The following is a 26,126-nucleotide window of genomic DNA, read 5'->3' as shown; positions in this document are numbered from 1 at the left end:
CTGCAGCCGCTGCCTCGCAGGGGCCTTTCCAAGTTTTACTATTCAGCGCTGCCCCCCCCGACCGGCTCCCCCGGCTCATCCATCCCCAGCAAACCCACTGCAGCAGCCACTCCAGCCGCTGAGTGGCTTAAAAAATAAAAAAGAGGCCCAGTGAGGAGGTGGGAGGTGGGTACAGGAGGAGTGCTGGCGGGGGGTGCCTTGGGGAGCCCCCCAGCCCCCGTCCTGTCGCCCCTTCGCCTGCAGGCATTGCCCAATTCGGGGCTGTGGGCACATGGCCCGTGCAGCCCTGGTGCACCCAGCCGCAGTGGTCAGTGCCTCCCCCCATGCACATCCAAAATACGACGCCGAGGTGCCCAGGAGTCGGGCTTCCCTTCCCACCCCATCCCACCGGCGTGGGGCGTCCCCGCTTTGCGCGGCCGAGGGCACCCTGGCTCCCCGGGGAGGGGGCAACCAGCCCTGCTACAGGGGGGCACCCGCAGGCAGATGGGCCGGGCTCTGCCCCGCTGCGCTGCCCGCCGACCCTCAACCCCCCCGCAGCCGGGACCTGACGGGGGTGCCCCATTGCCCCCCTCAACCCACAGAGAGTTTGCTGTTGCCCCCGCTCCTCCACCTCCACCCGGGCCAGCCCGAAGTGGCGGGGGGCCGCGGTGACCCCCAGCCCCAGGGCTGCCCCCTCCCTGCCCACGCCGAGCCGCTGCCAGGAGCCGAGCGTGGGGCTGCGAGCAGCAGCAGCATCCCCAGCCCGAGCGGGGCTCGGCACCAGCTGGGCTCGCTGAAGGTTAAACACCGGCAGCGGGGAAAGCCCCGCTGCCTCCCGCAGACCCCGCACCTCCCGCCCCGCACGGCCACTTACGGTCCTGGAGGTGACACCGGCCGGGTGCAGGCTCGGCTGATGGCAGCGGGCTGCGGTGACACCCGGCATGAGCACGCTGCTTCCCTGCTCGCCTTGACTTTGCCACAGGACTCCTCCGGCTCGTCCGCAGGAGCTTGCAGCATCCTCCAGTTCAGCGGGAGAAGTTCCTCGCCAGGGAGGGAGGGAGGGAGGGATTTAAGGCAGACCCTGCCTGGGATGCAAATGCCTCCGGGTGCAGGTGAAGACCCTCCGCTCGTTGGGCACCCCGCAGCCCCCTCCTCGGGTGCCCCATCCCAGGCTCGGTGCCCCGGCACACGGCTCGTGGCATGCCCGGCTCTGGGGATGCTGCGCGGGTGATCTCTGCTGAGAAGCCCTCTCCCTCCCGGAGGAGGCAGCCAGGGCTGCCAGGGGCACGCAGCCAGCCACCTCTGCCCCCGCCGCCTGCCCTGCGGCCCCCGGCTGCCCGGCGGGGGTCCCGGACCACTGCCGTGGGGAAAGCTGGCATGCATTGCTGGGCCCAGCAGCAGCCCAGGGCAGCTCGGAGGGCAAAGCGGAGCCCATGGGCCGCTCAGGAGGGCGAAACCTGTCACCGCCGCAGCCACAGGGGCTCCCCTGGGCCAGCGGGACCCCACGGGGATGGGGATCCCCAGGGTGCTCCGGGCCACCCACTCTGGGCATCCCCAGCACCCACGGGGCGGCTCTTTTAGCATCCAGAGCAGCAAAGCCCAGGGGTACGGGGCCGCTCTGCCCACCCCAGGACCCCGCTGCGCCCGCGCTCCTACCTCTGCCTGCGGAGGGCTGGTGGGGCGAGGGGACCCCCCGCTCGGGGCTGCGGCGGGGGCAGGACGCCAGCAGACACCTTATTGTGGTTCCCAAAGGGAAAAGCCAGAAAAAGCAGCACGGCGTCCCTCCCGCGGCGGTCCCGGCGGCTCCCTGCCTGCCACGACGCCCTCCCCACCCCGGGTGCGCTCTGTTTGCCTGCTATTTTTGGCAGCCTCCTAAGAGCTCCTCTCAGGCTATTAATAATGAGAGTGCGAAATTCGTTTGGCCTCTCCTATATAAGGAAAGGTAGAGGCTTAGAGGCAGCTAAATATACTGGCGCGTGCGGGAGCAAGCAGGGAGGCTTTGGCACCGAGTGTGGAAAAGAGATTGTTTGAACAATGGAAAGACGGACTCACTCAGCGCACGGGGCCCCGCGCGGATGGACGGGCAGATGGACAGAGGGACGGACGGAGGGTGACGGTGCCTGTGGGCCTGCACGGCAGCACCCGCATCGCACCCCGATTCCCCTCGGGGCCCTGCTTCGGCAGGACGAGCGGCGGGAGCGGGGAGGAGGCGGCTGCAGCAGAGATGCTGCGCAAAGCCCCTGTCCCGAGCCAGCCGTGCTCTTCCCAAAATGCCTACAACAAACCCACTGGGCCAGCAGCGGCCCAGGGACAAATGCCAGCTCTGTGCCTGGCCAGGAGGGACGCGCGGGGTGCTGGGGAGCAGGGTGGGCTGCGGCAGGGTGACCAGTTCCCGCTGGGACACAGCCAGCACAGGGTCGCTCCTCCAGCTGAGCCCCCTGCAAATCCCGGCCTCTCCCGGGGCGGACACCAAACACTCCTGCCCCAGCTCTGCCGCCCTGACACGGCCCTGGGGGCAGCTCCCGCGGTCGGGGGCCATGCCGGGGTGCCGGCAGTGCCACGGTGTCCCCAGGAGCCACCAGCATCCCTGCAGTGCCCTTCGCTCGCAGGTGCTGCCCACACCCATCATCGCAGCGACGCCGCCTCGGAGCTATTCCCTGCTTAACGAGGAGGTCGGTTCGTTACCGTAATGTACGTTACCGTAACCGTACCCGTGTCACCCCCAGGGCTGCAGGCGCCCCGGGCGAGGTGTGGGAGCTCCTGCCAGCGCGGCCGGGGAGAACCCGGCTGGAAGAGGCAAAGCAGCAGCAATTCAGGGAATCCTAATGACAGGAAGGCGCTGGGGAGCAGCGCCAAATCCACGTGGTCGGAGCAAGGACGGCGCAAGCGGAGGGGTGAGAACTGTGGAGAGAGAAAAAAAACCCGTGCTCTCCCCTAGGCTCCAGAAAGAGCCTTTTTCTTTTTAACTCCTCCTAGCCCCAGGCACTGCTTAGGGAGGGACAAGCCCAGCTGAGGAGCTCAGGGTTGTGTTTTCGGCTACACCGAGCTCCCCGGCTCTGCCGCCGTCCGACAGGCACCCTGGCCTCAGCCTTGGCCGGCTGCAGCACCGCAGCGCCAGTGGCCGCATCCACGCACCCCCTTCCCCAAGGGACCCCGGGGCTCCCCCGGGCTCCCCCGGGCTGCCGAACCACCAAAACGCCGGCACGGCCGTGGCAGTGGCGGGCAGAGTCCTTGAGCTGCTGCCTTGGCCACGGTCACCGCTGCCTCAGTTTCTTGAGCTGTGAAACTCCTGCAACAAAACCTATTTTTCTGAGATTTCTCTCAAATAAGGAGCCTGGGGTTGCTCTGAGGCTCCGGACCAGACCCAGATCCCCGGGGAGGTGAGGCAGCTGGAGGCACCAGCAGCTGTTTGCCCTCGGGGCAGTGAGAAACCCCGGCTCCCTCCCCGCGCTGCCCTGGGGCTGGTGCAAGCTTTCCCCCCCGAGAGCCCGCGGCTGGGGGACGCGGGGCTCCCTCGCCCATGGCCACCGCCTCGGTCCCTCGCCGTGAGCGAGCGCTCGCTGGGTTTCCTCCCGCACCTCTGCAAGGAGCCAGCAAATGTTAAGTGATGCTGAGCAGACAGCAAAGGGAGCCGGCTGGGAGCAGCCGGGAAAGGGCAGCCCTTTGGAGAGCTTCCCGCTGGGACAGCGAGTGAGCAGGACAAGGCAAAAAATAGCAGAGCTGGGTGACACAAAGCAGAGAGCATGAACGCAAGGGGAAGGGACCCAGCGGAGCCTGCTGCTGCTTCGGATTTCCAGAGAGAGGGGCTGCTCCCAGGCAGGTTCCCGTTGTGGGACAGCGGGGCTACAGCTGCCCTGATGGCAGGCAGAGGAGTGCGGGAGCAGCGGGAGCTGTCGGATGCCCGGAGAGCGTTGGGGCGGCTTTATTTTGAAGGCAGCTGCTGCCACGCTTGTGGGCAGAGGCAGTGGGACGGGGAGCCCAGGAGATTTGGCTTCTCCTGTCCTTAGGTGACATTGAGCAGCGTGAACTCCCCAGGGCTCCAGCACAACCCCTGCGCCACGTGAGATGCGCACGGAGGGAAGGGCAGCGCTGAAGGTGAGTCCCCTCCCCTCTCTGAAAAATCCGTGTCCCGTGGTGCCATCGGGTCCCTTCTGGCTGCCGTGGTGCTCGCGCGCGTTCCCTACAGCAGGCAGCCGCGGTGACAGCTGGGCAGCCGCCTTCATCTCCTTCAAGGACTCCACTAATTAATCACTGTTCGCCTGCTCCATTAGGAACAGTTACCCCAGGTGCGGGTGTAGCTTGAGCCCCGACGCTGCTGCTGTTTCGCTTTCCAGCAAAATCAACGCTGGGACCCTGCCTCGACTGTCAGGGAAGAGCGTGGGCAGGTCAGGGGACTCCGCACCCGGTCAGCAGGAGCCCAGGGGCAGGAAGCGTGGGGGGCTTAGGCTGAAAGTCAGCTCGAATGAGCAGAAGTGAATTTTGGTTGTGCTAAAGCAGGGGCAGATAAACAAACCGGGGTCAGAACACAAGCGCAGGGCCCGTGGCACGAGGCTCGGTATCTCCTGCTCCCTAAGCACAGCAGAGCGATCAACACCTAGAGGTTGCTGCACCCGTGGTTGAGCAAGGAGCGGACTTGGCCGTCCGTCAAGCAAGCTCGCGGCAGCCCCGTTAGCCACGCTGGCCACCGAGCCCCACCGCGGCGGGAGCAAAGGCGGCCGAGACCCCGCTGCCGGGCAGCGGGCGAGAGGAACGAGGGAGCTCTTCCAACTCCTACACGGAGAGCACAGCGGTGCTATCAGGAACTGTCCCACAGCCAAAACTGGAGAAAGAAGCAAGCTGAGCAGCAGCGAAACATCTCCCTTGTTTATTTGCAAGAAACATTTGGTTAAAAAAATTACTTTTAGTCTTGATCCAAGTAACACTGCAATCAACAAACATTGTTAAACCAAAGTTCAGACAGGTCGGGCAGCCCCTGCTACACTGAACGAAGAAAAGATTTAAGAGCAAACTATTTTAAAACTAGATCGCAACATTTGCCCCAAACATCTTAACCAGTGTTTGAATATGATAAAGAAGAAAACAAAAATCAAGTGAAGCCGATGGTTCATCTAACAGATGTCTCGGCTTTTAACTTCCACACACGGGTGACTGGTAGCCAGTGTCTCTAATTGTGAAATCATAATGCATAGCAATGCAGAGACCTTCCCAGGCAGGGTCAGCCCCGCTCCTGGTGCTCGGGTAACAAACAGCAGCGATATTAGTGACGAGAGGGGGCAAGGGATTTCAAAATAACGCGTTTGCTCTGGGTGCACACACCTTGGGAGAGGTCTGCGTTAACGCTGCGCTGAAGCGGACAGCCCGCCCCGTCCCCGTCGGGTTCCTACGCTGGGCCAAAAGTTCCTGCCGTCAGCCTGGGAGGGTCTCCTCACCTCCGTCAGCCTCACGGGCCCCCGTGCTCCCGCGAGGCCGGGCTGCGGTTGCTGCGTGTCCCCGTTTCTTGCAGCCCCGCGATGGTGAGGGCTCAGCGGCGCCGAGGGTTAACGTGTGGAGCGAGGAAGAGGGCTGCACAGCCAGGGAATACTAATGGGAGCCAGAAGTCTAACGGCAGCTTGCGCCATGCTCCGTCACAAACCTGCGCTCGGCCATGACAAATGAGTAAGGAGTAACGAGCGAGGAAGCCGTCCTAACTGAACCGCTCGGCGCGGAGGGAACGCCACAGCCCACCGCAAAACCCAGCCCTTGCGGGCAGTGCTGCCAGCGGACTAAAGCAACCCAACCCAGGCGTTTGTTAGCCCACAGGGAGATGTAAGGATGAAGAAAATAACCTCGGCTAAACAAAGGTCTTGGCGATAACAGCTGCACAGATTTTAATTCTTCCCTCTCCCGTAACAAGAAGCCAGGCTTGCTTGAAAGCACGCGCTGCCTCTCCCGTGAGGGGTACTGCTCCCTGCAGCAGCGAACACGCGATGGCTGAGCCACCGCACCCAGCCCCGATCTGCTGCAGGGGGGGCTTCCCCGGGACGGCCAGGAGCAAGAGGCTCAAAAAGCACGAGCCCCAAGGACCAGAATCAGCCGGAGTCCCACGGCTCCCCTCTAACAGCACAAAACGCTTGCAGGCGCAGTCCCAGGACCACGTCTGATCGATCCCCGCAGCTTCAAGACCTCATTTTCTCACAGCTTGTTCATCCGACATCCAAATGAAGGGAAACGCATCAGAGGGCAGCGTCACCCAAGAGTTAAGCGTCCGGCCATCGCGCAGCTCGCGCCGGCGGCTGCAGCCAGCGCTGGGCCGCGTCCCCCTGCGGCACGCCACGGGGAGCGTCCCGGTGTCGGCCGTGCCCGTGTGTGGTCCCAGGCGGGGCTGGAGGGAAGGAGCCGTCGGGAGAGCGGGTGCAGGAGCAGCCCGGGAAGGGGAAGCCTGGCTCAGAGCACCAGCTGCGCGCGAGACAGACGAGCCGGAGGGTGGCCCGCGCCGTGACGCGGGCAAGCGAGAGGCAAGCCCCGTGCCCGGCGGAGTTGGGAGGGCATGAGGCTAATGCCTCGGTACTCGGGAGAGCAGCAGGCTCCACTGCTGGTGCCTGAGGAAGACAGCTGATGGCCCAGAAAAATAAACTTAGCAGCAGCCATGACTACGTTGAGCAAGGGAACACTCCCTCGCATTCAATAGTGTTTAATCTTCATCTAGCTCAACACAAATCAGTAGTGCAGCAATATAAATACAACTGAGGAAGTTAAAGCCTTTTGGCTTTCATAGCTCAAAAAAAAGAAAAAAAGCCAATGAAACAAGTTTCCAGTTTTTAAATTAAACACGAAGAAAGGCAATAAACTGCCCACCCATCCGCAGAGGAGCAGTGGCATCGTTCGTGCCAGCAAGAGGCTGATTTCTGCCCGAGGACAGGGGTGCCACTCATGAAAGCGGCACAGTGAGCTCAAGGAGCGGGTACGGGAAGGGACCGCCAGACGCCTGCCTCCCAGAGCCCGGGCAGCAGAGACACGCGGCCACTTGCTGCTGGCACTCACCGTGCGATGCCCTCGGGTACCGAGAGTTCCCTTTTCCACCGACAAAAGGACACCAAGTGTGTACTTTGCACTGCGTTAGGAGCACGCAGGGCTCTGCAGCTGTAACAACACGAAGCCACTAAGCTGCCAGCCAGAGGGAGCAGCCGGCTGCTGGGAACTGAAGATATCAACCTCTGTTTGCCTGGGTTGTGCAAATTTTAAGGAAAAAAAAATCCCACAGTATATCGCATTTCATAACTGAGATATGGTTAATGTCCAGACTCACGGACGGCTCGGCGACCAGCAGAAGGTGCTGGGGCCACTGAACGACATCTCACAGCTTTGGAATTAAGCCAGACGTTAGACACAGGTACCGAAGGTGGGGGTTCCCTCCCAGCTCTGGTACTCAGCAGAAGAGCTTGCTGCAGGAGGGGGTCTCCTAGCCCAGCCAATTACCACAGACAGGTCAGCTTTTCACATCTGAACAGGCACCACGTCATCAGCGCTCCCAGCGAGAAGAGCCCGACAGCAATTTAGAACAGCTACAAACCCCTCTCCTACCTGCAAGTTGATGGAGTGTGGCCATAGTGCTTAGATTCCCCCTCCTCTACACTCCAAAAGCAGCCAAATGCATGTGAAAGGACAAGTCTAAATTAAAATAGTGCTTAAACCATTAGGGAAGGTGTGAGTAAAGGAGAAGCTGATCGACAGCGAAAGTAGCCCGTGGTAGGCTACTGGAGCCTGAAGGGAGCTCAGAGCACAGCTCAAAGCACAGCCTTGACCTCCCTTCTCCGAGGAGCTCCCAAGGCAAGTGAGCTGGAAGTCCATGGGTGTTTCCTCCGTTGCAGTCTGACGTGGGCTAGGAGGGTCCTGCACATTCACAGTTGCTCCAAGTGGTTCTGTCCTGCCGCTCTCCAGATGCCAGCTCTGTCTTTTCTGACACTTCGCCTGGGGTTCACAGTTGCCTTCTCCTCCCTTTGATTTCCCTTGAAGTTCAAATTCAAGTACGACCAGTTTTAACTGAATGAAAAGAAACCCACAAAACCAAAGTTATTTTCTGTGAAACGAGTTAGCAGCGTTGTCCTAATCAAACTGGCCTCCAAAGGCCCTGGTAGGATAGGGACGGGAGTGGCCTTTCCCACTGAGCTCCAGCGAAAGGCCGCCTGAGGGGAGCTATAGGATTTCCTCCCTCTGGTTCTTGGGTTTGAGCATCACTTGTCCATTGCGCAAGGAGCCGTTCTGGCTACGGAGCAGCTTCCCTTTTTCACGGTCAGGCCACGTGAAGATGGCTTCATCGCTGTCCAGTTCAGACTCCGAGTGCATCAGGCTAGTGTTGAGGACCTGGGCTTTCTGTCTGCCACCTTTGAAGAAGAGAGATTCTCAGGTTAAAAATACTTTTAATATCGGTCAACAGCCTCACCTTACTCCATTCCCCCTTTAAGTCCCCTTTTCCTATCATGTCAAAGGGGCAGCCTAATCAGCCGTTCCTGTGTCTGTCACTCATTCCCTCAAATGCTGAAGCCAAAGCGATCCCGTTTCAGACACTCTGGCGTGACAGAGGTCACAAAGACACTCCGAGATAGTGCAAAGCACAACAAGCAGGTAGGAAAGCAAATTACGTTACCAGAAGGGGCTGTGAGTGTACGTGGGAGCTCTGTCTTCCTGACCTTGCTCGGGGCATTGCCTAGAAAGCTCTCTGAGGGCTACCAGCTGTAGTAAAGAGAATACGCAGGTGTGCAAGGGAAGATCGCTGCGTTCTTACTACCCTCCCTACTCTCATCTCTGCTTCTCTTGCCTGCAAGGGAAGAGAGATAAATTAGCGGGCTGAATTTAGATTAATGCACAAGGACAGGAGAGAGACATTTACTGATATTGTCAGCAGAGGAAATATTTAAATTTAGCTTTTCCTTAATGGAGAAATGCAACATTTCCTCTGTTAGCAGAATGCTCCCTGGACATATCTAGCAGGGAAAAAGACTTTAGTCAGCAGCCAGCCTCAGAAGAAGCAAGATGAGTTTAGTTACCAGAGAGCAAACGGTTGAGGCACATTTGCTACAGACTGCGGAACAATGAGCCCTTTATTTAACAGTGGGGCTCTTCTGTGCGAGGTGACAGATGGTCAGATTAAAGCAGAGTCGGGTGCTGAGGGAGGAAAACACACACGGTTTTTCTTCAAGGGTATCCGTATTTGTGCAGTTGGGATGGCCCTGTTCTCAGAGGAATTGTCTGATCAGCTCTGTCGCTGCAACGCCCTCCAATGCTGCTGTTAGGCACTGTTCACTTTGCTGGAGCACCATTAAGTAACACTAGGATGAGTGATTATTTTCCATTAGCAAACAAGGATCAGGGACTATTTTCCACGCACAGTTAAAATAACCCCTCCTCTAAACAAAACCAGGACGCACACTCTCATTGGAAACGCGTATTTCAGCAGCTGAAGGGCTCCCCAGCACCTGGGGGGCTGCGCTTTGCACGTACTTTCCCACGTCTCCCTCCTTTCCTGGTCAGTCAGCAGGAGACCACGGCTCGGTTCAGGTATCAGATACAATCACAGCAAAAACGCTTCGGCCTGAAATAACTCAATGATCTTTGCAAAACACCTGACAAGCACTCTCGAGGACAGAAATGTGGACAGGAAAATGCTGGCTAAGAACACTGAAGACAAATGACTGCCTTTCTGGAACGGGCCAACGGGCCTGTAGCCACACAGAGCACTGAGGATCTCATGGGTCTCCCCGCTAAGATAAGCATCTGCTTCCTGGAAAAATTAGAGGATGAGCTAAAATGTGAAACTTTCAGAGCCTGATGCTCACAAGGACAAGAATGAATAAATTTATGAACAAGTGATTCGGGGTGTAAGAATACAGGGGCAGAAATAAACATCACTCTCTCCAGACCATGTGTATTTTCAGGTTGCTTTCAGGTGCCCCTTTGCTTACTAGCCAAAGTCGACCAGTTTAGTGAAATGCTTAGTGATGTTGAATTCATGCTTTGCTGTAGAGGAAGGAACTGCGTATTGGCGAGAAGCAAGCTACCAGAACCCAGTGGAAAACTTTAGAGCAAGAGAAGTTATAGTCAAGACCCAGTTTTGGGCTTCCTGGACCAGGCCACTCTCTGCACAGCTTAAAGGCATCCACTTAGTACTTCCGTGATAGGAAGTGGAGACACCAGGCCCAGGCCAGTTTCAGCCCCAATTTCTAAACCAAAGAGTTAGATAACTTGACTGAATACCCAGTATTCAGATCTGAAACAAACTCTTAGATCTTCTGAGACTCATCTGACAGTGCCTAACATCACGTTTGTTTCAGTCTGTGATTTTTAGTCCACTGAGGAAGAGTGTTCTTAGTCAGCATTCTGGAAACACTGAGCTCTTCCCTCTCATGTTTTACCTGCTTTGGGATTTGGTTTTAACTCCAGGCTTTCTTGATCCGTTGCATCCAAAATCTTATATTTGCTTTTTCTTTTGGACTTTCCTTTTCGTCTAAAGGGGAAGAAAAGGAATTAAGAGGCAGGCCATTTCTAAAAAAGCCGGAAGAAAAAAGACAACTCTGATCTTCAAAGCTAGAGTACTTGCTTATTTCAGATTATGTTCATATCAGAAAGCAAAACATTAAAAACATTGCTTTAGTTGCACATTTATAGGCTAATCCAAATCTCACTTCTTAACTGAACCCAGAGTTGTAGGACTTCAACGTTTCACTTGAAACACTAAGCGACAAAAACTAACATCCCAGGGTTAAGCAGATGACCTGCTGGGACGATGGGTTTGAATCTTTCACCTCCTAATGCAGCTACTTGGCTCTGAAGCACTGATACAGTGGGGGTTATGGCCTCAGTCCCACCTCTTGCAACAGCAGATCACCATCCAGGATAAGATTCCAAAGGCAACCACAATGACGAAAGATGCAATGATCACATACAGCACACTCCACTCTGAAAGCAAAACACCCCAGAGATAAAGACGTTTTGGCACCTCATACAGTTGACAGTGTGCGCTTTAGATGACTATTCTTGCGAAAGAAAAAGAAAGGCCTGACCCTTTGCAGAATTAGAGGCTAGCTTCCATCACTGACAGCACCACTAACTCACCTACGGAAGCCAGACGCTTGATATCCAGTGTGTGGACTTGCTGCACAAGGGCGTTTTTTAATGTATGTTGATTTATAAAATTTGCTTCCCTATGGCAGGAAAGCCTCTGCAGGGGCATGACAGAAAAGAGGTGTCATTTATACACCTCTGGAATGGACTGAACTCTTATTGAGTGTTCACCGAGAAGGTCTGAAGAGAAGTCCTATCAAATAGCGCCTGCTTAGGAGGTACGTGTAGTGAGACTAGGGCAGGGACTATCTCCTTGTGTGGGCGTCGTGTCAGAGATACTGGGGGAAAGCAGGTACCTGTTACCCTGCCCTCCCTGGGTTTCAAACACTGTTTGCTTTCCAAAGGTGAACAATCCCGGGGAGTTTGCACGTACCACAGTTGCTTTCGCCGTCCCCCATCTGCACCCTGATGAAGTTCTCCATCCAGAAGGGGTCACAGACGCAACGCTTGGTGAAGGAGTCACAGTGCCCATGCTCAGAGCAGTTCAGCTGACAGGCTAGGGACCAAAACCAGGAAGGTGAACTAAAGGACTCGCACGTGAGGCAAAAATGGACAGTATAGTTCAATACGGCCAACCCCCGTAGGCTCTAACTTGAGCCTTGTCACTCTGTAGTTCATCCTCTTAGCTTAGCCGCAATAGCAAGCAGTTAGAAGTGCAAACATAAGGCCCTAGGCCTCCCGCCAAACGAGAAAGTCCCACTTCACTAACAACGTAACACAGTGACTCTTACTTACTGACTGTGTTAATTTCTAGTGCCCGGAAGATGAGGAAGTCTGACTGTTGTTTCCGTAGTTCGTTTTTTAGCGTCCAGGCTACCTCTCGTCCTTTGAATATCTGATGGGGTGGCTGGTTCTGTACAAAAAACACCATCTTCGTGCTGGAAGTCAGACAAAAATGATTATCTGCTGCTTTTCCAAACATCAGGCAGAGAGCCATCCTCCCCAGTCTGTCATTAGAGGGACTTATTCAGAATCCCAAATTTATCTGAAGACCAGACTTCTGTCTCCATCTTGGAAGCAATAACGTTAGACCTGCTCATACAGTGGCAAACCCTCTGGGACATCTGATCCATCCAAATTGTCAAAGTTAGGCCTGGACCATTCTTGAGTTTGCTAATGGCTTTGTCAAGTCTAGTTTCAAACATCATCAAGCACATGTTTGCATGTTCACACTAAGTTTGCAAATCCCCAAACTTTAAGGTCCTGTCATTTTCATAATCTCCTCCCTCACTGTGGGATCCTTAGACCTTACCACATGTGGAACATGGGGGCTCATTTAACTGCTCAGCACAGAGCTCCAGCAACAGAGAAGACAGTGAAGGTTTACAATCTTTTGCAAAGCTTAGTTTGAATGCGCAAATTGTTATAGCCAGAAAAAAGCACAGGTATAGAGGATACTGTATTCTGCACCTTTTATTGCATTAACTTTATGATAGAAAAACTTGCTCCCCTAGGCTTGCTACCCTTGCAGAGCCCTGTGTATCCTTCGGATTCACAAAAGGATGCATGAATGTTTCAGATTTATTATTACCAGTGAGCCTATGAGTCAACAGGATATTAGTGAAGCCTTCAGAGTATGTGAAAAAAACAGCAGCTGGGAGAAAAAGGTGTTTTTTAAACAGTACGAGTTACTTAGATAGTTGAGGCAAAAATGGGATCTTAAAGCCATCTGTCAGAAAATAATCTCTGCTCTTTTATAATACTTCCCACTCTTTTGTCTACTTAATAAACATATAAATAGATGAAGCATTAATTACAAGAATCCCTTACTTGCCTTACTTGGTGAACACCAGTGGCAACTGGCCTGGTCGTGGCAGAGACAGAAAGGTAATATTACAACAGAAGTGCTGGCTCTTCTGTTCTGAGCTCTTTAGGTTTGCATGGACAATGAATTCTGATTTTACTGCTACAGCAGGCAACGTGGACACGAAGGAATCGATACATTACTGAACTCAGGAAAGGCTACAGCATAACTGCAGATTTATTGCTGACTTGCTGCATGACTTTAAGCATGTCCCTTAAATCTTTTTCAGTGCTTTACCTACCTTAAAACTACTCCACTTTCAGTAAAAATTAAGTGCAATATCGCACTTATTTCAACAGATTACCACTGTGCCCTTGATAAGCTTGTTGCCGTGCCACTCACACGCATGTTCAGGCATCCTCAAACACACCTCCAGTAAGGACGGACTGCTGTCGGCACGGAGATACGTGCAGCTGTTGCTGTGACAACGCTACAGCACCAGTCGCTGAAGTTTTCTGCAGAACAGTGAATTTCCCAGACCAGCCATTTGGGCAGAGGCAGAAAGCTAAACTCGATCAGGTACCCTCATGCCAAAGCAGCGTGGCCAGAATCCAGCTGGGCCAAACCATCCCTTGTACGACTTGCTGGTTGCTGTACTTGGAGCTGAGCAACGTTGTCCAGGCAGGTAACATGACCCTGGCCTACCCTGCCTACAACCCTAAGCTTCCACGTGTTTAGAAGAGATCAGCTGTAGTTTATTGTGAGCTAAATAGCAATCAAAAACAAGTTTTCCTTATCTCTTCAAAGAAAAATTACACTGGTTTTCAACGTTTTATTTTACATTAAATTGAAGCCAATGTAGTTTATTATTAGCTTTGCTGCCTGCACAAAGTTGGCATGCAGGGCTACTGCTAAGGGGATTGCTACACCACCACCCCGGTGTGGTGTCGGTGGCTCACCAAACTACTCCTGTACCAAGCCCTGTTACTGGTCCAGTTATAAGTCACAGCTGTAGAACATCCTTCAGATAGTCTTCACAATTTTCAAAACCAAATCAGATTAGTTCTTATTTTACAGATTTGGGGGGCAAAGACATTAGCAGCAGAAAACAGCTTTTGAGGACAATGCAGCATCTCCAGATGGAAAAGACACCCAAGACCTGCCTGGCAACACACCTCCTCTGACCCGAGCAAGCAGGAATATCAATTTTAAGCAACATCTCCGCATGTTCCGCTTGTCCAATCTGCTTCCCAAGAGAAAACAGCCCTTGATTTACTAAACCCTCAAGGAATCCCCTTTCATGTATACCCACAGACGAACCCTACCTTTGTTCAGTGTATGGCTGGATCTTCTGCACAGTAATGTCCGAGTCGAGGACCCCCAGCAGAACGCCTATTTGTCGGATGAACATGCCTTTCTGCCTCTCAGTCAGCTGGCTGACATTAACATCCAGAATTATCTCCACAAGGTTATTTTTCCTAGGATCTAGTGAGAACGTAGATAATACAGATCTTTAGAACTTCTATTTAACAGTGTGGGTACAAGTCAGGTTTCTAGTGTCCTTCCAGAATGTTTCTGCTTTGAACACAACAGTACAGAATCTCAGTGTAGGAAGGGATACAAGTCTATGACTTTCACAGGTAATGGCAAGCAGTAAGAGTCAGCCCACAAGAACCACATGAAAATACAATCACATCCCCCAAAAACTTTTGACTTTTTACAGTTCTGAGCTGGACTAGGCTACACGTTTTAATCTCCGTACGCTGTATCCAGACAAACAGAGGGCTTGCTAGGGCACTGTAGGCAGACATGGTACAGCACAAAATCCAGACTGACCAGGTTTGACTTCCACTGTGGTCCTTTCCACATCACTCTCTCCTTTGGCATCTGTTACTCTGAGGTGGAATGTGTAGGTCCCTTCTACCAGATTGGACAGGAGGAGGACAGGATGATGGTCTGAATTATTTAAGACTTCCTGGAAGGCAGAGCAAAATAAGTATCAGGAAACAAAGGATCAAAGTAGCATGATACATCACCATACTTCAGGATATCACTAAAAGGTAACAAGTGCAACAATCAGCTTTACATTTCCGCAGGAGCTATCAACACTACCTCTCACTGACTTTTGTGATGCTGTAGGCTGCCATTTAAAAAAGAAACCTCACCCCAGCTGCAGGGCTCCCCTCGTCCCGGGTCCACAAATAGCTGACAATCCCTTTATCATCTGAGGACTTCGATCCATCCAACTCAGCTGTATTTGTGGGCAAGGTGATGACAACGTTACCAGCAATCTTTGCAACTGGTGGCTTGTTTATCTCTAAGCAAACAGAAAAAAAGCAGTTGGAGAAAAATCTGGTAATGCCAAATCAAAAACTACTGCATTAGATCTCCACGGTACCCAGAAATCCCTATCTAACCCTGGGGGAAGTGAAGGGAAATGACGTACTGCAGGATTCAACGGAAGATACTGCTCCTCCAGGAAAGGGTAAACCCCGGACTTAGAGAAGGCCATTTCAGTGCTCTCCACATTATTTTTCACCCGCTCCTTACTCTTATTGTGCCTCTGAACAGAGGCTTTGCTGAACTGCTCAGAGATAACCTGCGTCTCAGGCAGCTCTGCTCGTGGCTGGACATACCTTCTTTGACAATGACGTTGACCGAGCTGTGGCTCTGCAAGTTCCTCTCATCTTTAACTGTCAGAGTAAACTCGTATGTCCCAACTTGAAGGCCTGTTACAGTGGCAATGCTGCTGTTGGCATTCTCCAGCTTGACACCATCTGGGCCCCTAACCAAAGCACGAGAGGATCAGTTTAAACTTTGCATAGACCACAGGAGCTAGCCTCACACCAAACAGGAGGCTCAACCTCAAGCAGAGTTTAGGAGGATACAAACAGACAGTTGCCTGGAAATACAGAGTCTATGACAAAAAGCAAAATTATTTTCTCCAGTTACAGCAAGAAATCAAAAGAATAAGTGCAGCATTCAGAACAAAAAACATGATTTCTGGTGGTTTAGTGTCTTGGTTATTTTTAAACCAGGGGAGCACTGATACCAGGATTTAAGTAGGGTTTACAAAAAGTGGTACTTTCAGCAAAATTGGCTCATGTGAACTGCACAATAAGCCAATTTTTAAAGAAAATGTATAGAGCAAAAATAATTCCTTCATTTATAAGGGCTTTGCACAGACTTTGCATTAGCAAACAGAAAAAGCTACTGCAAGTTGCTTGTAGGCTTTTTCCTGCAGTCCCTAAGCACTTCAGGGAATTTAGAGTCCGAAGGAAAGCATGACAACGAGAAGAGAACAACACTGCCTCATCCAAACATACTGCAAAAGGATCACGTTAGAAGGCCCTGCTGTTATTTGATTACAAGAGTCAGTCTCTTCACACGGCCAAGACCACATCACGCTGCTGTGATGTGAACATGGCCGGTCTCCTTTACATGCCACAACCACGCTGAGAATGGGAATCAGGCCTAGAGATGAAGGCAAAGGTATTTCTAATGCTCAGACCTAGGTACTTGCATAAGAACAGTCTGGAAGATGATACACACCGTGTTTTTTCCCAAAGAAAGGAGACTATCTTCTGGTCATCTGAGCTCTTGCTGCCATCTAAAGTGGTGCTGTCCACAGGAAGAGTTAATTCTTTATCTGGACCAGCATCCGCCTTTGGGGGCTTATTGTTCTCTGAAAAAGGATTGCAATATTTATCATATGCATGCCATAAAAGGTGGAGCTTAAAACTCCAACATTAAGTTTCTCCATGATCCCTAGTATATTTCTTGCCTGTTATCTCAACCTTGTACTCAGAGAAAGTGAGGTTAAAAGCAGTTAAGAGTTCAGGTCAGTGTTTCATTCACACATCTGCAATAAAAGGCAAATGAAATCTAGGAGCTCTGATTTTTGCTCTCATTCTCTAAGCATTACTCCGCTTTTCCTGCTCCTGTCCCAGGACGAAGCACTGTGGGCAGAGACAGCTGCTTGGAAATACAATCCTGCCATTACAGTGGGATAACATCAATTAGACTACATTGTGTAAAATAACAGAACAGCCTAGAAAGGCAATATTCCTAGAAACTTTCTTTTGTTGCTTTATCGGCAATATACCAGCCCAGAACGGTCCTAAATTAGAGCAGCTCTTCTGAAAGCAACACAAAGCTACCATAAGACCTAGAGTATGTTGACAGATTGATGCTCGCCTCTCACCCCTGGAATGGAAGTGGCAAAAGCAGCAGAGGGCAGCTTACCTGGCTGGACTATCACAGTGACCTCTGCAGTGGACTGGTGCCCAGCAGAATCAGTCACTATTAGCTGGTAAGTGTAATCACCTTCTTGCATTGCAGAGAGCTGTAAGACTGGTGTCCTCACCCCCTTTGAGAAAACACATTCACGTATTAAGAAGCATCCTTACACAGATGATGATAGACCAGAAGACTCTGCTTCTAAACCAACTATTATCAGCAGATTCTAGGGCCTTATTATTAACTCCTGCTATGGGGCCACAAGTCTGTGCCACTTAAGCATGCAAGGCACTTACAACTAAATTTATGCACAGCAACAAGGACGGTGTTGTGGAACGTGACAAGAGTAATGCCATATAGGTGTTCACAGCTTTTGAGATTCAATAGTAGCAACTCAAGCAAAACCTCTGGGGAGACCTGTGCAATTTATACACATTGTGAACCTGATTCATGGACTTTCTTATTCCATAAATTTGACAGTAGTAACAATCTTTAAAAGAAAAATGATGACATGGAAATAAGTTCCAGCTTTTACTGTTTAGGACTGAGGAGTGTCTGGCCAGTATCAGCAAAATTTAGACTCCGAGGGTCAACTCAAAAGATCCAGTCCATTGTGTTTGCCCAGCTTAGGAAATGCGTGAGCTGGCATAACGGGTTATCCTGTGCATCTAAAAGCCATCCTGACTGAGAGTTACCTAAAAGATCACACAGTCTGGCTTCCACATCTGCTGACAGCACTTAAGCATCCCTATTATACCATCATTGATTTAGCTATCGCTGATGTTCTGAGAAGTCAGCAACTGAACAGAGAAAGAACACACTTCCCTAGCAGCCACATAGGTTAAAGTGAGGTGTGATCAAGTTGTGCTGAGACCTGTTGTACGGGACATCAGAATCCAAAGCCATCAAGTCTCTCTCAATCCTCCATTCTTGAGCAGTATTTAAAATTGCATTGCTCAAGAAAGGAAACAGGATGCTAGTGAAAACCTGCGGCTAGACTTGCTGCACCAGCTCAGCCACTAAGCCAATACTAGCTTCATGTGGATTTAGTTTTAAGTACATATTTAATCATCACATGCTTGCTCTGTAGGATTATAAGAAACATTTGCTAACAGTCAATTAAAAATGGTTTGATTATAGAAAAAAAGCCAGCAGCGAGTAATCCAGGATGAGTACGGGAGACCCGCACTGACCTGCATCTCCATCACCTTCCCTTTGCTGTTAGGGCTGAGCAGCCACTCGTAGCTGGCAATGCTGTGATCATCGGTGCTCTGATTCCCGTAGAGGGTGATGGAGTTCTGAGGCAGGGTGATCACTTGGTTTGGGCCCGCATTTGCCACTGGAGGATAATCCACTGCTTTGTTCACAGTCAAATTTGCAGTGGTGGAGTTGCTGGCACCATCTGAGTCCACTACTGTTAGGCTGAAGAGGGGAGGGGAAAAAAAAAAAAGTGAAAGCAGTGAAGAGTCATGATTATCAGAGCTGAATACAAAACACTGGCTGGAATTAACTGAAATGGAAAAGAAGAGTTAGAAACTTAAGACACGTTTAAGGACAGGACAGCAATTTTTTTCAGGAGTGAAAAAACCCTATGGTTTGAGGCAACTGTGCTTTTTCTGAACAGAAACTTCCTCCAAATGCCCAATTATCAGCCTCAAAGCGATGCAAGAAATTCAACAGTCACGTCCATCTCTCACTTGAAATCTACCAACTAGTTCCAAGATAAAACTGTGCTTAGTGAAAGATCATCAGCTTTCACATACACACCTGTGATGGAAAAGACCTCCCCGAGTATGACACGGCCTCCCAACAAAAGATGTTCGCTAACATGGGCACAGAAGTTCATTACTAACCCCCAAGAGGCCCGAACACAGTATGCTTCCTCAGGTAGGCTAGTACCACAAAACAGAACTGCTTTTTGCTAAATCTAGATCTGAACATCGGTCTGATTAGTTCATATACCAACTAATTAAGAGGAAAACAGTGTTCAGTTACAGGTACTCAGGTTTATTTTATTTTAAATAGATCTGCTGATGCAGTGCATGGACATCACACCAAAATGCAGACCAAAGGAAAAACCACAGAACAAACATTAAAGTAAAATCAGCTACTATCTGTTACTCAGGTATGTGCAGAAAACCATTAGGCCTCATTCACTTATCTGGGACAAACACATTGCCTTTAAAAACTGGATTTAAAGACGGCATTTCTTCCTAAGCCTTTACCCAAACAGTTTAGATTTGACATTTTGAGAGACATTTTGTAGCACTGGCAGACTGTACGTTCCCTTCTGCCATCATCATAAACCAGTGCTACAACTTAAGAATAAGAAGTAGCTGGATAGCTTATCTCTTCTGAAGTGAAAAGCTATGAAACTACCTGAAAGTATAGGACTGGAGAGAGAGTAAATCACAAAATAGAGTTCTGTCTCTGTTGTTGTGTGTGTGTTGGGTTGTTTGTTTTTTTGTTTTTAAACCAGACTAACACTTGAGGAATCTTGTACATTTTACTCTTAAGGGATGAGAACTGATCACCTCTTCCAGGTGTAACCTACCTGAACGTGTAATTCCCAGGTACCAGGTTGGTCAGCGTCAAAATGGCAGTATCGCTAGAAACTTTTTCCTCCCGTAAAGGACCCTTCAGTTCTTCCCAGTGATAGCTGACAATTTTATCATCATCAGTGCTTTCTGTTTCAATTACGGAAGAAAATGCACACACAAGGAGTTAGAAAATGCCGCTTCACAAAACCCAGATGTTCAGTCCCCCACTTCAGTGTTGGGCTTAGTGGGCAAAGGCATTTTTGGTCCAAGCCCAGTCTCTATTATGCTCAGATAACCAAACTGCATGCTCTCCTCTCCCCTCTTTCACAGGATACTTGAACATCCTTAATCCCAGGTTTATGTGTGTGCTGGGGGAAGACAAAAAACCAAACCAAACCACTAACAAAATAATACTAGTTGGGGGTAAGACAACTTGAACATATTTAAAGCCGTTCCTGAAAAGCTCTAGTGTGGGCCAGGATCAGTAAAGGTGGTGTGTTAGCTAAGTAATACACCTGCAGCTTAACGCAAGAGGCCAGTAATTTTGACTGACAGTAATTTTTTTTTTTTTATTCTAAGCAGCAACCTCTAGAGCTTTTCCTTTTTTAGGAGATTGGCTCAGGCCAGTGCCCTTCAAAAGGGAAACATGGAGAGGTGCTGTCGTGTGTGTATTCCCCTCTCCTGGCAAGAGAGGCTGATTCTTTTCACTAAATGCATTTGATAGTGTCACAGCCAGTTCCCCTTAAACTTTATCCAAAGGGCCAGCCCAGAACCAAACACACAGAAACCAAGCTTGCCAGACTACTGCATTTAAAACAGCTGGTACTCACGGCTGCCATCAATAACAGTTGAAATGGTTGGCAATGAAATCTCCTGGAACTGTGGGGACACGACGGCAACAGGAGGCTGATTCACACGAGGCTCTGGAACAACACCCGAGCTGTTACAATGACATCTACAGGCAGATCATGATAAAAAGCCCTGGCCAAGGAACTCTGCAAAACTACTCTGCCTTTGTGCGCCAGGAGTAGCAAGCAGAATACATATTGCACATCCTCTTCCCTCTCCCCAGCCCTATCTGCTCCCTCAATCCTGCAGTCAGCGAGTCCAGAGTGTGGAATTGCTGTACCACACAGCTCCAAGACAGCCACTGATCAGAATGACTGCAGAGAACTGCACAATCAACAACAGTGATTCGTGCTTTCAGCGAGTTATACCCCAAAGCGGGGAAACAGTGCTAACAAAAGGGATTTAAAAAAGCAAGGAGGTAGACCACCACCACACCCGTACTCTGGAAATGGCTGCACTGCATCAGTTCTCCCATACTGGGTCGAGCATTCAAGCACAGACCATTCTAACAGAGCAGCACCTAGAGCTTCTTGCCAAAGTTTGGCTGCTGCTCCGAAAAATGAATGATTTTGATGCATGCTGCCAGCTGCAGATTCACTGCTTATAAGGAAATGATCAGCAACAGCATCCAGAAGGCCAGCCACACACTCTCGCTAATTTAGGGAGCACAAGAGCACTTCTTTGCCCACAAAGGTTGTAGAAAAAGTCTTGCTGAAGTGTGCAAAATAAAGGGTTTTTTGGCATAAAAGGAGACGCAAAACCTGTGGTTGTCTCTTTACACAGGCCATCTAAAAAGTGAGAGCTGGTGAGACAGTCAGCACAAGCTACTGTATCTACACCAGCTCATCTGCAAGCCCTGTCTTACAGTAAGGAATGAGATTTGACTTAACCTGCCCGTGGTTGGGAATGATATTCTTTACTGGACAGGGAAGAAAAGAACCTCCAAAGGAGCTTCAAAGTTCTGGCTTTCCTTCATTTTTTGTTCCTGCTGCTATAAGCTTTTTACCCGGTTACAGCCAGTTTTTATTGAAGCAGTGGCCTTCCAGGGCGAGGCGTTTGCTAAGCACTTTCGTATCAGTATTCCAGCTTAGTGAGCGGTTGGCCTGTATGCAGTCCAGCAGAAATAGCTACGTGTATTAGCAATAGTTTCACATCTCAGGAAATGACTTAATACGCATACATATATACTGAGTTCACAGCACAACCAATTTTCTCTATGTTAAACCACGGTCCAGTCAAGCAAAGCACCATGATACAGATGTCATGGTTTGTCAGAGACAGATGAAGTTAAGAAAAGATACAATTCCAGCAACTCACTTGGATTCACTGTTACGTTCACGTAACCCTCTCCACGTGCGTTTTCCCCATCAACAACGACTTTGAATTCGTACAGACCAACAGTAAGCTGGAAGTAAACACAAAAGATTATTAACCTTCAGGATGGTAGCACCTTGTCAGGACCTATTAGAAGGTCAGGTTACCAAGCTTCGTCACAGTAGCACATTAGCAGCATAAAACACAGGCAATTATGCTTCAACCTATGCATACACAGCAAAGGATGGTTTCCACCCCAGAACGGTATTACGTATCTTTTAGTTTACAATGGCCGTGCAGAAACTGAAGACTAATATTTCTTTCTGCCACAGGATTGTCAGTCAAGCTTTATTTTCTAGCAACAACAGGCAAACAGAAGACAGATAACAGAGATTAGTTCAGGTTGTCTGGCCACAGGAATCCGTACTAGCAGATTGCATTTGAGATGAGAAAGGCTGCGTGTAAGAGAAGAAAATATCTTCTTGTGTGTTTTTACAAAGGAAAATATGTCTTTTCTTCCTTCTAGGTGACATGAGTCAGGCAGTCCCCCCTTCACCATTCACTGTTGAACCAAGATGAGAGGGTGAAGGACTAGATGCCGGACAACAACCATGATATCCCAAAGGCTGAAACCCTGCCAGAGATAGACACCCTCCTTTCAAAGGGCTTTTCTCTGCATGATATCGTGACTAAAGCCTGTAGATGTTTTCCGAGTGCAGCAGAACCCAAGATGCTCAAAGGAATGTCGCATAAATACAGAACTGTATATTCACACTATATTTAAAGCCATTCCCTTGTTAAGAATCCCCACGTGCAGAAACGAGCAATCCTTTCACTGTTAGTGCTTGTCTGAAAGCAGCAGCCAGGGACATGCTACGAGGTGCTCCACAGCTCTCACTAATCAGCAAGTCCCTTTCTCAGTGGGTAGCGCAAGGCTTCAGACCTAAACAGACCACCACACTGTTTCAGTAGCAGAAATATTCACAACCCTTTGTTAACGTTAAATTGTGCCATTTGTATGGCTTCTCACACTGCCTGTAGGCAGCTTTTAGATCCTGAAATCAATTTCTTCTTTCCCTCATGCCAGATCAATCTCCTTTTTATAAGAGACTTAGAAGAGGGCTTGCAGTTAAATGTTGGCTGCCTGCCCATCATGCAATTTCCTATTCATCCTGCAATCACATACAAGTCTTTCCTGGCTGCCAGGGTCCCCGTCTTCTCCACTTGGCATTTAACACAACAGGATACAAAGCAGCAAAAGCTTTACCTTGGATAACTTAAGTGTCTGGGAGTGCTTCCCTTCCATTTCTCCACTGTAGTCTTTTGGATGAGTAATCAACTCCCACTCATAGGAATAAGTGGTTCCTTAAAAAAAAAAAAAAAAAAAAGAGGTCCACACATTTGTTTTTAAAAGACCGCCTTTCTGCCACCCTAAAGAAAAGCAAAGGTATTAAACGTTTACAAGGCACATTCTGCTGCACTATAGAGAAATGAGACAGCTTGAGGTTTGGGCTGCAGCTTTTTGGGAATATACCCAGGGAAAAAAAGAGACAATCTGTGCTTCTAAACACATTTACTCTGGAGCCAAAACCCATCTTTCAGCCTCCAAGGCATTAAAGAGCTTTGGAACAATCGCAGCTCCAGGATAATGAGAGAGAAAAATTGTGCCCTCAAATCCTGCAGACACGACATAATGCTAGTTTTTGAAGAGGAAAGCATCTCATCTATCCCTGTTGTTGCACAACACATAATGTGCTTGCCTCTCCTCTGCAGTCTCCCACTGCGACTGTGGACAGAGCTGTAGATAGGAACTTTACAAATACCTGTGAACGATCTGAATGATGAAATGAGCAGTGTATAGAAATGTGTTCCTCAGCACATCAACCCCCCCATCAGATTTCAATCCACCAAATGAGAGATCACTTGCTAAGACAGCTTGTCACCTATCAGTAAATACCACAAACAGATGCTGAAGATCCACCGCTTCCTCACATACCACTTTAAGAACTTGCTGTCTCCCAAATCTAATGACTTTGTGGCACTTTCAATGCTTTTTGTGTCTTGCTACTTTCTGTGAGAGGCAGCATGAGGTAATAGCACAGGATGAAAAATCTCTACAGGGAAGTGTTCTCCGACAAAAGACATTTTCCAGAATGTCCTTATTTAATGCTGTATATAATGCCTATTTGCCATTTCACAGTCACAAGCCCTTAGCAGAATTCCCCGGGAAGCCTTACGAGGTGGTGGTTCAGGAAGCACAAACGCATTCAGCTGAACTTCATTCTTTGGCAGGGTCACTTCGACGCTGTCTCCAGCGGAAACTACCAGCTCCTTCATAACTGTGAGGGAGAAACACAGAATTGAAAGAGGAACCAGAAAAAAAATCAGATACGTGCAGAAAAACCACCTTGGCTTCAGAGTCTGTGGAATAAAAACCAGCTACAAATGGCTGTATTTTGTAAACATCCTGTCACTCCAATATAGCTCCCGTTTCAGGTTTCACTCTCATTGTTAATGCAAAAGCACTAATGGGGTTTTACAATTTTAAGGCAAGCCCAAAATTACTCAGTCATCTCTCTCTCTTTGCAGATACTACGCAGCTCCTGCTCCTTTTCTAAAGAGCTGAACCGTGACCCCCGGGCCCTGTACAGGGGAACCGACTCACCCAGGTCCAGCAGGATGGGAAGGGCTTTACCTGACAGGTTTTCGGCAGAGAACCCAGCTGCGGTCTCACGGCACAGCAAGACAAACACTGCTATTTACCAAACTGCAATTTCAGATCTTGACAAATATATGAAGAATCCACGGTATTTCTTTTTTGAAAAACTGCTTGGGGGCTAAGAGATTTTTTTAAAATCTGCATAGCTACCACACTGAGTATGGGAACTCAAAATAAAAACCTGTTCCTTTTAGTTATATTTTCTTTTCATCCCTTTCTTAAGACTTTTCTTGCCATTCCATTTCAAATAAATTGACAGGTAGTTTGTTTTTAAAGACTACTGGGTAAAGACTCGAAAACTATGGCCAGTGACATTTTTTTTCCCCTGCTTGCTATTAGCATTAAGATGACCAGAAAACTGACCGCATTTCTTAAGAGTACCTCTTGGCCTCCTCATCCTCCTCTTCCCTCCCCCATTTACTTTTTTTTTTTGTCTTTTTTATTATCGGGCCTGGGAATTATGCATAGAAAACAAGAATTAAAGTTGCTTTACCCTAGTTTGACCCTGTCAAAGACAATGTTTCAGAGATATGCACAAAAAAATTCAAGTTAAAAAAGACGGGGAAAATGTCATTAAACATTTAAGCCTTTCTTCCATCTGGTTATTAGCTACTGGAATTAACCAGTTAACTAAAAGAAAACAAATTCATCAAATTCTTTTTTATCTCCTCTCTATTACTCCAGATCCTGGAATATTACAACTCCATCAGTCTTTCAGCTGCCAAGAGTTCCAAGGCAAAGAGATATCTGATCTCAGTAGGGAAAAAACCCCAAAAAACAACAAACAGACAAAAAAACCAAAACCCCGCTTGGAAAAAACTACCCTTCATGTCATCTTTGTATTATTTAGCAAAACAAGGAGGCCCTGGCTACATTACTTTTCCAACACAAGCCACTGAAGACGTTTAAAATATATTTTCCAGTTTTAGCTGGGGTAAGCCCTTAAAAAGAATACTAACTTGTAAGCACAAGCATCCAATGAGCTTCCTGCCAAAAACGTCTTTGGATGCAGCGTTTCTTTTACAGTTTCTATTTGTTCCCTTATAAGGGAAAGGAACCCTAATTTCAAAAGAAATTTAGCTGTGAATACTTCAGCAAACTGGATTAACTGAATTCTGAGATATCACATGACCAGTATACACCATTCAATGTCCATACACATCCTTACAGGGCGAGCTAACGGCCTGGGTGAGTTAACAGAGCTGTCCAAAGCGCGTTTTGGCTTTTACACGTTTTCAATAGTTTGTTTTAAGGAATACCAGTGCGAACAGAAACATCATTTTGCTGCAAAGCAAAGTACGAGCTAACGGCCAAGTACTGCTCTCCATGGCTGAACTGTGCATTGACATTTCAGGGACAGAAAAGAACCAGTTACACCCCATTTTGAGCAGACATTAAGATTTCTGCTCAGCTTGACAGATAGCAGCTTGTCGAGACTACTGAAAGAATGCTTCACGGAACTATGCCTTGCAGCACGTCTCAACTTTCACTTTGGGAATTAAGATATCACCATTACTTTCAAGCTGTTCCTGGAAACAGATCCAATGGTCACATGCAGATTTATGATGCCAAAGCCCCATTCTCAGACCTCAATGAGTCAATGGGGTCCAACCGGCACGTGCACTGAAGCATGTATCGCGGCGCT

At 49.4% G+C, this 26,126-nt stretch overlaps 1 protein-coding gene across 3 annotated transcripts in view; it reads right to left on the bottom strand.

Moving 5' to 3' along the window:
* Nucleotides 1-4,822: 4,822 nt before the first annotated feature.
* Nucleotides 4,823-26,126, bottom strand: part of KIAA0319L (KIAA0319 like) — a 35,463-nt gene continuing 14,159 nt past the window's right edge. For 2 of the 3 annotated variants that reach the window (XM_082329582.1, XM_082329583.1), the window contains exons 5-21: nucleotides 24,000-24,101; nucleotides 23,030-23,127; nucleotides 21,766-21,853; nucleotides 20,430-20,522; nucleotides 19,614-19,746; nucleotides 18,253-18,481; nucleotides 17,066-17,189; nucleotides 16,373-16,505; nucleotides 15,457-15,605; nucleotides 14,986-15,137; nucleotides 14,657-14,795; nucleotides 14,146-14,305; nucleotides 11,812-11,954; nucleotides 11,450-11,572; nucleotides 10,821-10,911; nucleotides 10,368-10,459; nucleotides 4,823-8,339 (exon numbers count right to left, since the gene is read on the bottom strand). In XM_082329582.1, the coding sequence (XP_082185708.1) occupies nucleotides 8,152-8,339; nucleotides 10,368-10,459; nucleotides 10,821-10,911; nucleotides 11,450-11,572; nucleotides 11,812-11,954; nucleotides 14,146-14,305; nucleotides 14,657-14,795; nucleotides 14,986-15,137; nucleotides 15,457-15,605; nucleotides 16,373-16,505; nucleotides 17,066-17,189; nucleotides 18,253-18,481; nucleotides 19,614-19,746; nucleotides 20,430-20,522; nucleotides 21,766-21,853; nucleotides 23,030-23,127; nucleotides 24,000-24,101 (2,237 nt within the window). In that variant the 3' untranslated portion in view covers nucleotides 4,823-8,151. Of the gene's footprint in view, nucleotides 8,340-8,602; nucleotides 8,774-10,367; nucleotides 10,460-10,820; nucleotides 10,912-11,449; nucleotides 11,573-11,811; nucleotides 11,955-14,145; nucleotides 14,306-14,656; nucleotides 14,796-14,985; nucleotides 15,138-15,456; nucleotides 15,606-16,372; nucleotides 16,506-17,065; nucleotides 17,190-18,252; nucleotides 18,482-19,613; nucleotides 19,747-20,429; nucleotides 20,523-21,765; nucleotides 21,854-23,029; nucleotides 23,128-23,999; nucleotides 24,102-26,126 lie in introns of all 3 variants that reach the window. The other variant, XR_014230110.1, reaches the window with a different exon arrangement.

The sequence above is a fragment of the Platalea leucorodia genome (assembly GCF_965183815.1).
Source record: "Platalea leucorodia genome assembly, chromosome: 18".
Taxonomy (NCBI): domain Eukaryota; kingdom Metazoa; phylum Chordata; class Aves; order Pelecaniformes; family Threskiornithidae; genus Platalea; species Platalea leucorodia.
The sequence above is the reverse complement of the archived record's forward strand: the minus strand, read 5'-3'. Positions and strand labels throughout refer to the sequence as shown.